At 39.0% G+C, this 16,977-nt stretch overlaps 1 protein-coding gene across 1 annotated transcript; it reads right to left on the bottom strand.

The window, feature by feature from the left end:
• Positions 1-8,729: 8,729 nt before the first annotated feature.
• On the bottom strand, positions 8,730-15,435 carry LOC140227258 (BTB/POZ domain-containing adapter for CUL3-mediated RhoA degradation protein 3-like). The gene is made up of 5 exons (XM_072307680.1): positions 15,104-15,435; positions 13,788-14,047; positions 11,774-11,826; positions 9,638-9,836; positions 8,730-9,033 (listed from the first exon to the last, which is right to left on the bottom strand). Exons 1-5 carry the CDS (start codon positions 15,417-15,419, stop codon positions 8,857-8,859), a joined length of 1,005 nt encoding a protein of 334 aa, XP_072163781.1. The 5' UTR covers positions 15,420-15,435; the 3' UTR covers positions 8,730-8,856.
• Positions 15,436-16,977: the final 1,542 nt, after the last annotated feature.

Genomic DNA, 16,977 nt, shown 5'->3' with positions numbered 1-16,977 from the left:
GACTTGTCAATAAGTCCACATTTTTCTCATAAAGATGTATTTCCGACACAGCACCGGTGTGGAAAAGAACTAAAACGACATGTTCTCATACTGCTGCAAATACATGGGGAGTTGATTCCTCAAAAATTCAAGAGAAGTACAACAGTGTATAAACACCTTTGCGACAGGTTAAGAGGATTTCAACAAGGAGACATCCCATATTCAAAACTGGCAATACAGAGTACGGAGTTGCCACCTAACACTGTCTTGATATCGGGTGCTGTTCGTTATTCCGAAGGTTCGATATTCTGAAGGTTCGTTATTCCGAAGGTTCGTTAATCCGAAACACGCAAATTCCCTATACCTAGAGGTTCGTTAATCCGAACATTTGTGGCGTTATTCCGAAGGTTTGTTATTCCGAAGATATGTTCATCCGAAAATGAAATTCGGAAAAGCGAACCTTCGGAATAAAGAATCTTCGGACTGAAGAGCCTTCGGAATAACGAACCTTCGGAATAACGAGCTGTAACCTTGATATCTTACCAACATTTAAAAGATAATAACCTTTCCGAGATTTCACGGTCACTGCAACTGTTCTCTCTCTCTCCATCCTGTTACTTCAGTTTCACAGATTTCACTCCAGACAACTTTACCGTCGCGGTAAGCTCTCCACTGATCTAAATTCGTGGCGGCCACCTGACCTGCCACACCTTTGTGTATCCGCTCAGAGAGCAGCGGAATGATACAAATGAAAAATGTCGATTTGTGTCCGCACAGGGAGCGGGACGAGCAATCTTGAAAAGGATGCACAGAAATTGTACAGAATGAACAGCAACCCTGGAAGGTAAAACATCACATTCTACTTGAGCCTCACACTTCTTTCCTGTGAGAAAAATGCCCCTAAATAAAAACAAAAAACAAAACAGAAGTACACAAAACAAATTTGGACATACATGCAGATGGTAGGTTCAAATGCCTGCCTTTGACAATAGCTCTAGCTTGTCTCAACATAAATCACAAGTTTGACACTTTACAACAACAAAAAAAGTAGTCATTATTCAACAGTATAATGGTAGATACAGTTTGTACCTGCAGACCATATGGTAACTGATTGTCATAAAGCAACAAGTGACAAACCACTAGGGCCCCGTTTCATAAAAAGTTGATATGATAGCAACTCTTGCTGGAATGACAATTGTCATAGTAACAAGAAGAATCCAGCTTTCTGATTGGCCGTTGCTATTGGAAGTTGTCATTCAACCAAGAGTTGTCATCCAAACATCTTTTATGAAATGGGGCCCAGATGTTTATCAGGCGTGAGGCAAAACCCACCACTCCATTCTACTGATGAGTAGAAGGTGGTCTTGTGGTTAGTAAGCCAAAGCACAGAATAATTCGAATTAAATACTGCGGTTTTTCAGCTAAGTTATACAATGGGGGGGGGGGGGGGTAGGGGGAGGAGTGTGTACAGTCGAAAAATAGTATCTTCTTTGATCCTCCTAAGGTAAACCTATTTCACTTCCAACTGTAGAAGCTCAAGTATATGCTCGGTACACAATGAAGAGAACAGGTGACTCTATAAGAGCAGAAAATTTTTGTGTGGTCAATTTTTCATGACTGGCTATAAAATATGATGAGTTTGCACATTGTTGAATAAAATAACATGTGATTGTTAGTAGTAGAATTAATTCATATGGATGAAATATAGTATACAAAATATTGTATATTCCCATGTCAACATTAATACATGTACTATATTTCTGGATATGGTAGGAAATTTCCACACTGGAAAATATTTCACATTCACATCAAAGCAAAAGTTGTCACATACAAACTGAATTCAGATTTGACTCTGTTCTTCTACCCCAACTTCACAGACACTACATTTCTATGGAGAGTTGTCCACTTAATGATTAACACTTTTCAGATAATTATCTTGTACCATCTTCACACTTTTGATTTTGCTATGTTTAATCTTGAAGTTATTTACGACATTACCTGTCCACTTTGTACAGCAGCGATGGTATGATGATATTCACATTATCTTTGCGCATTCTACTTGATGAGATGCGGGTCTATTTATGTCAAGCAGAGACAGTCGCAGCATTTGACGCGTGCCACAGCCTCTCATGGCAACAAACTCCCACAAATAGGTGCAATCACCATGATAAGACAGGGCACTGTCCTATTAAACATGGTCTCCAAAAATAGTGCAACATTGCTAACATACAACCTAGAGACCAACAACTCACTTTCATTATAACTTCAAAAGGGTTGTCACAAAAAGTTTCTTGTTGTCGCTGTTGTTGTTTGCCCTACATCTGCTGATTAAGTCTTAATTTTTATTTCCACTTCTAGACATGTGCTACAGGGCAAGACCTTTGCGGTCAAGCAAACCAGAGTGTCTGGATAATGTTTGGGGGCTAGCTGACACATACACACACACATGTAACACATGGGTCCTGAGTGTTACAATTAATTGTTGCAGGCTTGAGGAAGACTAAGAGAATTTGACAGAGAAGTTGATTATACACTATCAAAACATAACAGCAGAGCAGCCGACTTAGCATCTGGAACAGATGTCTACACATAGTCTAATCTAGAAAACTTTAACTTTAAAAAGTTGGGAATTTCCGCAGACAATTCTTTCGGAAGTTGCCCAGGCATATTACAGAAATAGAAGACCCTATTATGACATTGTTACTCTCTCAAGCTCTCGATACACTGTCTCTTCAAATACTTCAAGTCAACTGCTTCAACACGAAGGCAATGTGTGTATGTGAGTGAAGATTCCTCATTCTTCTGTTTTCTTATAGAGCTGAAATGATGTAGTCATCACCAAATATAAATATAAAACTGGGAGGAGACCTAAGAGTGTGCATTCACATAGACAAACACAGGAAGGAATATATCCATACAGATTCTGTCTACAGCTTCAATCTTTCACTCAGTGCGTCCAGGTAACAATTCATTGCCACATTTGACATCGCATGATATCGTCACAGACTGTGGACACTGTACAGAGAAGGAAGATTAAGGATGATGGAGAAGTGTTAAATTTCAGAAGCCCATGAGAAGTCACACAAAGAGGTGCTCTGTGAAATCTTAACCCACCGATTACCAAGTGACATCAGCCATCTGAACACACATTTCCAACATTAACGAAGAAAGGGGATCTCTAAAAAAAAAAAAAAAAAAAAAAAAAAAGGAAAGAAAGAGAGATGGAATTTAAAATGAGTACTCAGCTACTCAAATAAGACTTGCAAACATTGTCCCGATATGATTTAGAAGGATCTGGAACATTCCATTAGCTTCTCAACAACTCACTTTCTGAAACAAATTAGACAATAATATCCATCTAAATAACAAAGACGCTGAAAAGCGCAGCAATTGGTGCCTCCTTGGTGAATTTTTGTAACTTACACCATCGTAAAAAATATTTTTAAAAATCCCTCTCCATCATGTTTTTTTTTTTTGTTACAGAAATTACAGGCACCCATCATTGAAATTACAAGAAAACACAGAAGAGTCACACATCCCAAGTGATTTATAAATTTTATAGTTTCTTAAACATCAAAAATTTTCATATGGTAAGTTTGTTTAGGATTAGAAGTTATCTGCTTGTCTCAAAAAAAAAATTCATATTTCTGCTCATTGACACAATTTAATGTATGCCAGGGAAGAAAATGAGGACTGCCTTGTCCCCAGCTTTGTGCCTCTGCTTATCTAAAAAGTAGAGTGCAGTTATAAGACCTTTGAAAAGTACATTAACCATCATTTCATCTGTTCAAGATAAACTGCGTCGCAATTAGGATGTGGTGTAGATATACCCATCCATAAGTATTAAAAGTACCATGGCAAACCACATACAGTGAATATATAATGAAGAACAAAACTACAATGTATATAGGATATCTTTCTGAAGTATAGAGTACTAGAGTGTGATGTCATAGGCATTCATCGCCATGGAAAATAGTTTTCCACAACCTCACCTGGCCCAAGTACTTAAGCGTGCTCCTGGTTCAAATGGTAAACCAAGCTATAACAGAAGACTATGGCATCATCACTGCAATACTCTATGGGATACAATGTATGTTAGTTCACACTTTAGTTCAGCTGGCATTACGGGGTATGTGTTTTTGTTAAGGAAGGTATTAAATGAAGTGGGAGAGAGAGAGAGGACATCAACAATTGACAATAATCTTCTTTTCTTTTCTTTTTTAACAATTACACCACTTTATCACTATCAAAAGTACAGCTAATACAAACATCCAGACCACAACATGAACCATTACTAATATAACCCTAGTCTGCTGAACGTACACATTGACCACATTGTTAGAAATTCATGCAATTGGTGTATCAAGGAGATCATAGTATTCCACACGATGTAAGGCTGTGCAACAATGGAAATATCTTGCTGATTATGAGCAAACTCGATTTCAAAACAAAAATTCACATGCTAACTTTATCAACAGTGTTACAATGTATGTACATGGACAAGATCCTAACAAACCTCTTTTTCATGTTATGTGTGTGTGAATTCTTTCTCTTTCCAAGACCAACCAAGCTCTTCCCACAAGTGTTTGTCGGTACAAACCCATATAGACAAGGTTATCCATGCAAACACAATGACAAAGACTCTGACACCATGACCGCTTCTACGAGATGCGGCCTGTACATCTGGCTGACACAGGTGGTTAATTGTGACAGGTATAGGAATATACAGTGTATTCTTGCCTTTCCTTTTTTTTTACCGGATTTGGACACATACCACCTTTGACCTAAGCCACATTCTTGTTCTATACATCTGAGGAGCATGCAAATATTCATTCCAATCTGAGCATTTATTTAAAAAAAAAACAACAAGAAAATCTGTTTTTGATATAATACACCTATATACATTGTATTGTGTGCATCTTACAAGATGCACCAGCCAATCAGAGGGAATCGCCGGGAGTTTGAGGCTCGATGGTAACTGCCGCCCACATAGGCGTCACACATCACAGCAAAGTTTACGACTAGTGAAACTACAGCTACATGTACAAGCCCTAGTTGCCACGACGACATGCTGTAAACATGAATCTTAACATTTGACAGAATTGAAGAATCTGTGACATAAGTGTATATACAAGGGAACCCAAAACACTACAGCTCACAAGTAACACTTACACTAAGAGTTAAGAAATTAGACATAACGCTGTTAATGTCCTTTTGGCCCTCAACTGCAAGACATTGAAGATTTTGTCACATACAAAGCAGCTCATTAACCTGTGCTCCCTATTGTAAAACCTCCACTTGTTGAGATTTTCCCATTTCAGTCAGAAGTGGCTTAAAATGTACACTTCTCATCATGACAGTTCTGACCGACTCAATTTGAACACATGTAAATCCATTTCAGTCTTAGCTAGAAAACTTATCAAGCACAGAATATACACCCTTCATACACTGTTGAACAGTTTTTACTTTCTTTTTCTCCTGTGTCACAATACACAGTCCAATATGTGACAAAAGTGGTAAATCTGAACTTGTCTACATGTACCAAAATTTGAGAAAAGTCCCTCTCTCAAAACATGCAAAAAACTATGAACACTTACAAAATCAGTAAAAATCTGGATAAGTGTATCACATTACAACGTGAACATAGAACATCTCAACGAGTTACGATTTAAACATTAGTCTGCCTCAAATTCCCAACATTCCCCACTGATTGGTTGTTTTGTCTGTTATGTGCATGGAGCTGGAGATAAATTCCTCGTCTGAACGTGACTAGCTCTACGTTATCACTACCACCCTCTGACCCATCTTGTGCCTCTTCACTCGGCTCATCCACACGTGATTTCTCTACATACCTCGGGCTCTGTTCACACTGGCAAAATATCTGCACCTCAAACTGCCTTCCCCCTATCAAAGCTACTCAGCAACTATTAAAGGCAGTTACTTCGAGGTCTGGAGGGGGAGTGCTACAAAAAGTATGCACGGGGTCAAATCACACCAGTGTGTACTTCCGCGTCCCGCTATAATCCATCTTCACCAGCTTCACTTCAGGCCTTGTCTGTGTTAGGTTTTTACAATCTTTATCTGCACGTGTGACAGATGGTGGCATATTTTTGTGCCAGTGTGAACAAAGCCTGAACATTCCACTGCATTCAAGAAGTTAGCATGCCATCTGTTGCCCATGAAACCATATGAGAGGGTGATTCTATTTTCCCCTTTACTTGTTATTGTGATGGGATACGTCATGCATGACAAGGGTATGAAACAGTGAGGGTAGAATGAAAATAAGATATATGCATTGGTGGATGTTAGTAAAACAAAAGCAAAAAGTTGAAAAGAAAAAAAGAATCACTTTGAGATAGAGTCACACTTATGATGGATTAGTAGCCTACAGCTTCACACATAAAGGTAACACGATGCTATATATTGGTATCATAAATACATGTAATATGAAATGAATGTTTATATAACCACTTTGCATGATGGGTCAGGGAAATGACTATTTATAGAACCAATATCTTGGCACCTTGTATCAGTAATGTGGGTATATACAGGGACAATTTAACTTGTGGTTTGTTAAACAAAGTGTTAGTATATCACAACCAAGCCAAACAAAATGCCACGTTAGTAACATTGCATTATGGTATAGTGACCACATAGTGGCAATTCATGTATACCTGTACACACAAAGAAAAAGACAGTCACGTGACTAGCTGTACAGGTCACATGACTGTCTTGTGTGATCGAACAACACTTATAAAGTGCCAGATTGTGATTGTAGCACCTGTCCTGGTGAACTATGTAAGATACTTGAATTTCAGGTGTTTTGTGTCTTTCTATCAAGGGGAGGGAGAAGTAAATACTAAGTAAACTCTCTTTCCAAGTTGTGGCTGCTAATTTTTAGTACGTTTAAGCATCGAGAGTAAATACCAAGCTTTATGATCTAATATATGATTAAATAAGCTACAATACATATCTACATTAACTCAGAACAATTATTCTTTTCCTCATGTTTGCAAATATTAATGTCAAATAGTAGTTTGATTAGATTACGTCGATGTAGGGCAATTTGTCAATCAGTTGCAATATTAGTTTGTTTGTCTGTTTTTATTACAATCAAGAAATTTCCGCTCAAAAGTGGACCATATGGTCTACAACCATAGCACATAAGGTAGGTATATCAATTTTGGAAATGCACAAATGTGGAGGAATAATTGTATGAAATTTGCCAAATTTCTCCCGTATTTCATTTGGATCCATTCACAGATTGATAAATGTCATGCATATCTGCATCAATTTTCAATATCAGCATGTGTAGAAGAAAATCTGTTTCTGCCGTTTTCCTGAGGTTATTTGGCTAACACTGCTTCCACAATATGGGTTTCAAGGAAAATACCCTTAAGGTCTAGTTCCATCTGAAATATCGATATAAATTACTTGTCATTGTTGATCTGTTCCTTTACAAAGTCATTGGTCTGAAATGAAAGGGACACACCGCTCACTCTTGAGACAACAAGAGCTCATACCTTTAACCAGCCATAAGCATGACTCCATCGAAAGTGAGTACTTTTCAGGGTTGCACTTATAAATTCAACATGAAAGAGCAGAATAACCATGCTTGAAAAAAAAAAGAAAAAAAGAGTAAGGTCTGGAGAAAGAAAATCTCTGTTGGTGGTAACACAGGAAAAAACAAAACAAAACAAAAAATATCTGAATGATGAAAGTCTCACCTCATGACTTGTTGACTAATATTTTGGTACTTTGAATTAGAAGGGAGCCCCTTGGCCAGTAAGACTGCATCATGGGCACAAGATGTTTGCCAATCTCTATATACGGGGCTGCACACATTTTTCACACAGTGGCCCACTAAATGGTTTCACGCTGGCATTGCATGGTCATTAGTAGTTGCAAAGTCATTTGTATCAAAGTAGCCATGTCCAGGTTGAAGGGACAAAATTTATGACCTCATTTTGTCTTACTTGCATGTCAGTTACCTTTGAGGACAAGATGGTATCGACATTATTTGTTTGAGAACTTGTTGGATCACTGTAGATGAGGAATACACAAAGATTTTGTTGGGGGCTGATAATGAAGTTGATTCCCTGCGTGTTTAGTCCCTGATCTGTATCATATTGTTAGCGTTTTAAAGATTACAATCGCGAAAGTTGTAGCTAAGGTCCATAACAGGAGACGTATAAAATCTCAGATGATGCAGTGCCACGGCACCTATTCTTGGCTAATTCCCCTTATAGATCAAGTCAAGTTTGACAGATTTCAAAGAATATGATGCAGGAAATGTGAAACATGCTGTGATTTACATTTCACAAGTTTAATTTGGCATTTTCACAGCAACTGCACCTGGGAAAATATATTGTGGCCCCTTTATGTAGGTTTACTTCACCGTTTCTTTTAACGTATCCATGGAATTGATTCTGAGGGCAGAGATTGGGTTGCTATGGTAATCTTTGTGTGCATCATCATACAAAGATGGATAGAACATGGTTAAGGGATTTCCTTTTAATATTAGAGCTAAAAACTGCTCTCTGCCATCTGTTTTCTGGGAGCACTACACCAAGAGTAATTTTGGACTACTTGTGTGTGAAAAATGCTGCAATACCTTCCTCTTCTTCCTCCTCCTCTTCTCTATGAGTTCTTTCATCCTTCTCTCTATCATCTCTCTATCTATCTCTCTCATCTCTCTCTCTCTATCTCATGTGTGTCTGTCTCTACGCCGTTGTAAAGTAAGGCCTTCGTTGTCTCGCTGCGAGGGTGGTCCATTCTGCCGCGGTGGTCCCAGGCGGGGCCAAAGCCGTCACCCTCTCACAGTGACTTGCGCCTGTCGCGGTAGCTCTCCAGCCTCCAGCCCCACGCGGCTGATTGCTATGTCTTCCGCAGCCGGGGGTGCTCCTCGTCCTCATCGCTGCAGTTGGAGGAGCCTGCCCCGACCGACGAGCCCAGCCGGCCCAGCCAGGAGGGGTCGCCGCCGTGGTCGGCATGCCGCTCGTAGAGCAGGACGTTGAGCGTCTCCTCGAGGATGCGCGCCTCCGGAAACTCAACCTGGGAGTGGTGGGGAAGAGGTTGAAGGTCATGTCATGCAGCCATCAAAGTCTTACACTCTTTTTTCTTTCTTTTGGCAAACATACATGTATATCATATAAAAGACCCAGTAGTGTGGGGAGAGAAGGGTGGCCCCAATTGAATAGATTTTATTTGTTGCCTATCAGGATACATTAAAAAACCACAAATAGTACACAACTGCTAGAAAAGAACTGCCTGTCAGCAACTACTGCAAAAGTGGAAATTTTCATGTATTATCCGCTACCAGGTGTTGCTGGTGATATGTGACATTATCTAAGGTTTTGATTACATGGAATTAAAATACGCAAAATTCATTTACCTGGCCAAGCATGAAAAATTACATACACAAACATATCCACCTTTGCAGTACTGTATGTGCATCAAAGTGTACACTCACCAGTAACATTTGCCTCCAGTAGGGATCTTTCTACTGTGTATGTACAGTTGTACTTATATGTACATAGAAATCAGTGATAAAGCTATACACCTTTAGTTATGTGTGACGGGGGTATACGTGTTCATCACTGTACATGTGTTGGTCAAGGTAACACAAATTCTTTCCCACACAATGAAGCGTGCCTACCTTTGTCTGCTTCTTCTCACTGGTGTAGACAATGGAAGTGCAGCTGATCTCTGCCACCTTGCGCGTGTGCCCAAAGAACGACCAGCAGCAGATTTCCTCGTTGACGAAGACGTCCTTGACGAAGATGACGCGGCCGTTGAAGCGGACGGAGAGCTTGTCGAACATCTCAATGTTCTTGAGAATGTTGTCATCAGAATTGCTGTGAGGGTAATCGATTGGTTCATTATCAAGGGAAAGGTCCATGCGAAGACAGAGAGATGTTCTATTCCTTCATCTTTAAAGGGAAATAAATACAACTCCATGTCCAAGCAAGATCAACAAAAATTAACCAGCTATGACTCCTTTTCACTTTTTTCAGTGTTGTTACATTGGAAGAAACTCTAAAAAAAGTTACAGCTGTAGTTTTGCATGATATAAGCTTTGTACTAGTAAAACAGAAAACCACTCGATGAGCACAGACCTCCACCAAGGAGTTATTTCCACCCATACACAGCATGCTGAAAATCACCTTATTTCCTGAATCCAGAATACCACTAACATGGTGTCATTTTGAACATACATGTATCTTGTAAGTTTCATCCAAATCCATTTGCAAGGTTTTTAGCTATTTTGCAAACTAACAGACAAACAAACCATATCATTACCTCCTTGGTGGAGGTAATACTGTAGTTCTTCCTTGACTCAGGTCAAACATAGAAAATTTAGCAAAGACTTGTGTGCAAGAAAGTGGGAGACTTGTGAGGTGGGACATCATCACCTTATGATCTGATTTGCATAATATTGTGACCAACATCACAACTTTCAGACAGATAAAACTTGGAATATTATCAAACAAAAGATGCGCATTAAATTACAAAATGTAGCAAACAAGATGTTGCATAATTATAGCGGACGATTGTATGTACACAGCTCCCATACATAAAATACATGTACATTCTTGATGTGCTTCATATATTGAAACTTGCACTGGCATTATAATTGCCTTCCCCTTCCTGATACCATACACAATATCTATGGTTTCCATTAGAAAGGGAGCTGGAAGGGAGTCTCCCCTTTTAATTGCCTACTTAGGAAGAATATTGGGCATATAGGCAATGATGCAGCCATACAAATGTAGATTCTTCACAAGCTTGGGCTTTTGCAGACTGACATCTGAAGACTTTAACCCTCCATTCCAGGAAAATACATTATTTTTGTCATTACAATGGTGTACATGTATATATCATTTTTCCGACATGTGTTTCATAAAGTAGGGTAAAAAGAAATATCTCCTTCAGATGAGCCTCTTTTTTTTTGTTCAGTAATTGCAATTGTTTATTTTGGTTGTTGAATTTACAAGCATTTTAATCACAATATGAATAATGGATTCTCAAATTGGCAAGACGTTTTGTTAACATCACCTCTTTTCTTTCTTTCCGTTTGCAGTTTTTGTAAATTTTGGTCTGATTTTGTGAAAACTTGATGAATTCAACCAGTCCAACCTAATGTCACCTAAACATAAGATCTGTTAAATACAGAGTTGCCAATTTAGTGATGACAATGTGATAACAATGTCTGCCTCAAAATGCAACCAAGACTTGGTGTGTGAATGTATCAGTACAGTAAGAGCAACAATTGTCATCGCAAGTTGCAGTAATCTCATGGGCTTTCAACTCAAATAATACTTTAATGGCTGATGATATGAATTCAAAACAGGTTCCTGTTGATTTGCTCTCAATATTGACAACTTGCCCGTGTACAAACATGAAGGCAATAATAATTCTACTAGTAGTCATCATTAGCTCATTAAAATCAACAATAATACGCAAGTCAAATCACAAATGAACTAACATAATTTTCTATGAGCAAAAGTTAAATGACAACTACGCAGATTTTGTTTATTCTGCAAGGTACTAAATACTGTAAAAGTGGATATTTTCACACGACTAATTTTTCGCGCTCGACTGGGTTTAATTCTGCGGGATCACAACATCAACTACTAGAACATATAGCAAGCAAAAATATCAGCATGCTTTTATTTTCGCGCTAGGTTTTGCTTGCGCGAAATGTGCGAAAATTTCAACACCGCTAAAATTTCCACTTTTACAGTACCGGTATCCAAAATGTACATTTTACTTGCCACACTAGGGTTCTTACCTCGTGTATGAATATTTGTTGTTCTGCCTGTTGTACACTAACTTCACTACGGGCTGAAATGAGAAGGATGGGGGATACAGTGGATTATGAGTTAGCTTCACTGAATCAGCAGTAGCAGACAGGCATGCCAATGATACATGTAAATCACTACTTCACAGTTTTACTCTTTGAAAGATTAGCATTAGCAAGTTGCATACTGGTCATTGCATTGTTACATGTCGCAGGAAGCAGAAATGAGCACATTAATACACAGCATTTACAACATGCAATTGCTAACGATACAAGAGCCCGAGATGCTATTGTTCGCATTGTGCACCATCTGTACATGTACATTGTACATGGCAAAGTGCATTATGTTGTGTGTTGAGCATACCGTACTAGTATTGCCTCCTGTAACTTCACAAGAGGCAACAGAATATCTGATACGTAAGGCAGGCAATGACACAGTAAAGTAAAATGAAAGTTTTGTTGTTGTTTTTTAATATATGATCACAAATTTAGACCCAGCAGTTAATGACTTTGTGATGTCTAGACTCATACACAACAACAGAAGCTATAATGAATTGTTAATCTACATTTGTAGTTTACTACGGGTCCTTTAAAAAAAGACTCAAACTCCACTTTACAAAATCTGTCTATATGCCTACAGCTGTATATGTACAGTATTACACCACATGCCCCCGTTCTAGGGTCTGGCCAGCCAAAAGCCATCTCATGAACTCTACACCTATTGTGTGTAGCTTAGACTTCATACAGTATGTGTGTACATTACATGCCATTTAATTCATAGCATAATGATGTGAACTTGAGCTGAACCACACAGTTTCAGTTTTGAAACTAAAAACACGGCATAGCCGCAAAAAGAAAGTATGCACAACAAATAAGTCAAGAACATGGGGGGGGGGGGGGAAAGATGGCAGTAGAAAAAAAAATAATAATATTTTTTTTATTTTTTTTCCTGAGTATCCAATATTGAATTCTATATCGGTTTCCATACAAGTCCTGAATAAAAGAATTTTTGCTTTCTGCGCGACCATGAGAATAGTGTCTAGATCTATAGACTAAAGCACTCATGTACAGTACAATTACATACAGTATGTACCATGTACACATATTGTAGACAGAAAGATAGATCTGGGGGCATTTCATGAAGCATTTTGTCTGACAAAGTTGTCAGACAAATTTGTTCTCAGCCAATCAGATGCAAGGATTTCAGTAGCTTGTAACAGTTTGTCAGAAAAATATCAGACCAAAACACTTCATGAAATGCCCCCCACTGCAAATGCAGATCCAGTGATAAATAAATAAATAAATAAATCACTGAATACAAAAATTACTTTATTCTTTTATCAACAAAAATAGATAAAAGAATAAACTTGTTCTACTTGAATATTTTTTTTATCATTGAATCTCAGACTCTTTTTCTTTTCTTGGTTTTAGATCATGTGCAAAATGCATTCATTGAATGACTACAATGATCTAATCTGGTTTTGCTCATTATTTGCATATTATCTTACACTGTATCCATTTTGTCTAACAGGTAAGGTGTTGCATTCGAGTACATTTTTTGCATTCACAAGGCAAGGCTCATATATGTATTTGAATATGAATGTACATGTTGTGTAGGTACTTCTGTATTGTACAAAGAAACAACTGGGCAACATCATTCAAACAGACTCTGAAACCTACACATGTAAGCTACACGTACACAATATGTCATATACATATTTCAGTGCAGGTTGGATGAGTAATGCCTGACCCCCATCCCCATGAGCTCACACACACATACACACACATGTTACTGTACATAATACCTCATTGGAGTTAGATACAAATTGTATGAGCATGTGAGCCTACACACATGTACATTGCACAGTATACAGTAGTGTAAAAACAAATACCTTGTGGGAGTTATAGATGAGCATGTGAGCCACACATACACATTAGACATACATACAGTACCTTATTAGAAATTGCGATAAGCATGTGAGCCACAAACACATGGATACAGTACCTTGTTGGAGTTCGAGATGAGCATGTGAGCCTCGCGCTGGGAGGAAATGACCGGGATACGGCAGACCGGGTAGAACTCGTCCTTCTTGTTGAGCAGCACCTTGTTGCACTGCTCCACGATGCCTTGCACCAGGTAGTACTTGGCCTCCGCCATCAGCTCCTCCACCTCCTGGACGGACTCCGGCAGGGGGATGTGGCCGTCCCGCAGGTAGTTCAGGATCAGCCCAAAGTGCTTGCCGCTGCGGTCGATGAGGATCCAGCCTGGAAGGGGGGGGGGGGGGGGATGAGAAAGGGGGAACGAGATGGGAAGATGGCAAGGGGGATATCATCAAGTGTTGGTTACACATTCAGGTGTTGGCACAGCTGGCGTGTTGGTATGGAAGTCGGACTTTATTCAAGGTGAAGTTGGCAGGGAGGACAAAGTATCGCATGAAACAGACAAAGAGATTTGATGAATTTAAAATAAGGTGAACAAGTATTAAAGGGCAGGGCATACATGTACAAAGGTTTGATATTAGCATGAGTGAGGAAAGGAAACTAGATTATATTGAAGCATTTCATGATCCCAAGAAGTGTTTAGTACAGCCACAGGTCCGCATGCAGTATTACTATTATCAAGCCAACTGGCATCAAAATGCACATCTCATCTTTGCTTATTTTCATTTGCCTTGTTATTTTGCCAGTTTGAAACTCCATGCTGGTTATGGGAGTCTATATTCCTTCATCTTTGTATCACATTGCAAGAAACAAAATGGTACAAGTATAATACCAAGAAGTCATATCATATTCACACTTTTAAAATCTCATGAACAAACTACCCATATATATCAGATTATCACACAATGTATATCTATGACACTTAATAATAGGGATCACAGTTCTAACCTCAAAATGTAATTTACTATTTACATATTTCAGTTCATAAATCTTTAAAATCTTCCTCTTTCTTACGCAAACTTATAGACCTTGGCTGTACTTTAGTTGTAGAACTAGTACGTACAGAGTTGAAGTCTAATGTAATACCTTAAGTAGCATTTTTACTTGTGTAGAATCTAGCGTGTAGAGGGTCTTAAACATGTTAAATCTTATAATGAGTACCAAGTACAACTTCAAGTGTAGCTACATGTGCTTGTGGTCATGGCGAAGCTCTCACAGTATAACTGTGTGACGGAGCGCCCCAGGGTTTGGTGTTAACAACTGCAAGTGTTGTTAATTTAATATGTGGTATCATTTTATCTTTATGATTATAATGAAAATGGACTTAACTGATAACCAATGATAAGTAACTATAAAACAGTCTTCAACACAAAAACAAACCTTCCGAGTCCGTTAAAACTTCCATCCTGCCACTGAACATTGCTCGTAGCATGTTATCCTGCTTGGTCAAGGTGTCAATCGTGGTGTAAAACAGAGCTCCTCCGACATTCAACTTCACATATTTGCTAGGCGCTCCACGAATTTTCACCGACGCCGTGTGTGTTGTAGAGGTCGTAGGGATCGCCGGTGGAGAAACGAGGGCTACCGCGTTCGTGGGGCTCGCGGCAGCCGAAACGGGCCGGGCGGTGTTCCCCACCATCCCGCTCGTAGTCGCGACATTGTTCATAGAACCCGAGGGCCCCGCCTCGGCTGACATTACGTGTGATTACAAACGTTGAAAAGTGCCCTTTTCGGGAACGAAATGGCAATTCAAATGTATCACAATCATTTATATGAGACAAAACCCTTTTCAGTTACACTGACATAACTAATTGGGCAAACAACACAAATATATCCAACATTAGGCGATACTCGTCACTCACATTTTCCGGTTCAACATTAATCTCAACAGAACGTACGCGTACGCACCGTACCAAACACACGTACACAATTCAACGATGGTTCCCCTTCAACGATACAAAAACACTCGCAAAGTTAGTACGCTCGCGGAGTGACGTCATGCTATTAACCACACACCCTTGATTGGTATCCTTTTTGTGTACAAATTCTGGCTGTGGCTGCACTATTTGTGGGCAACAAACGGAGAACGTTCGCACGAATTTTGGGCAGGTCTCGATGTTGTTGTTTTGGTAGTTTATCTTGATCCAGTTAAATGGTCCTGGTGCAAGTGAATTGCGAAAGAGAAGATAGGTATGACACTAGTGTAAATTCAATGAGTTGTCCGAAGTCCTCGGGCGTGGTACCACGGTCAATAGATGTCCCCATATTCTAAAAATAACTTGTGAAGGCGGATGGTGGAATTTCTCTCGAAGTTCGGCATATAAAAGGAAACCCTACCCAAAGTAGACGCTCACATCATTGCTTACTAAGTGGACACATGAACAGTCCGTCGAATTTGGTTCCATTTCCACATTGAATAAGATTGCATAAGATTATATCACTCCGTGAACTGACGTGTCAAGCTTTTCAAAAGGAGGAAATTATAAAGTGAATTGATCATTCAGCTTTTTTATATGATATAGATTTGCATGTGTCATTTTGCTGCCGAGATGCTGTGTGAACATGTATCAAGTTTCTGTCAAAATGTATGAAGAACTATAGATATGAAATTTAACTACAGTAGAGAACATAAACTCATCACAATGTACAAAACTACTATTTCAAGCAATCCCTTGAAAAAGAAGTACAAAATAATATGGAAGGCAATGAAGACACAAACACACAATGCCAACAGATAGTTATACAATTGTACATAGCAAAAAGGTCCATAGATGAGAGTGAAGTGGGCTAAGATCCTACTGCCTTTCTTTTCATTCATTTTCTCCTGTCTTTTTTTTTCTACTCCCCATTACATTCCTCTTTCTTTATGTCCCAATTCTTGTCCTTCCTTCTTTTCTTATTATTTTCTCCTTTCCAATCTTTCATCCTTCTCCACTGCTGTCTTCTCTCAATTTCCTACTTCTTCTCTTCTCTCCAAAGTACTTTCCTTCCCAAGTTATCAACTTCTTTTTTTACCCTATTCCACCTTTTCTCCTTGTCCTCTTTTTCAAATTTCTCATGTTTCCTCTTCTTCTCATCCACCCATTCTTCGAGTCCCTCTTTTCAACCTCCCCTATTCCATTTTTTATTCTTCTACTCCTCTTCCTTCCCTTACAAATATAGTACTTGTATTCCTCTGCCTCCTCTTCCTTTTTCAAGTCTTCCTGTTCTTACCTTCTTCTCTTCCACCTTTTTCCTCACTTTTTCCTGTTTTT

Source organism: Diadema setosum, chromosome 4 (assembly GCF_964275005.1).
Source record: "Diadema setosum chromosome 4, eeDiaSeto1, whole genome shotgun sequence".
NCBI classification, from domain to species: domain Eukaryota; kingdom Metazoa; phylum Echinodermata; class Echinoidea; order Diadematoida; family Diadematidae; genus Diadema; species Diadema setosum.
The sequence above is the reverse complement of the archived record's forward strand: the minus strand, read 5'-3'. Positions and strand labels throughout refer to the sequence as shown.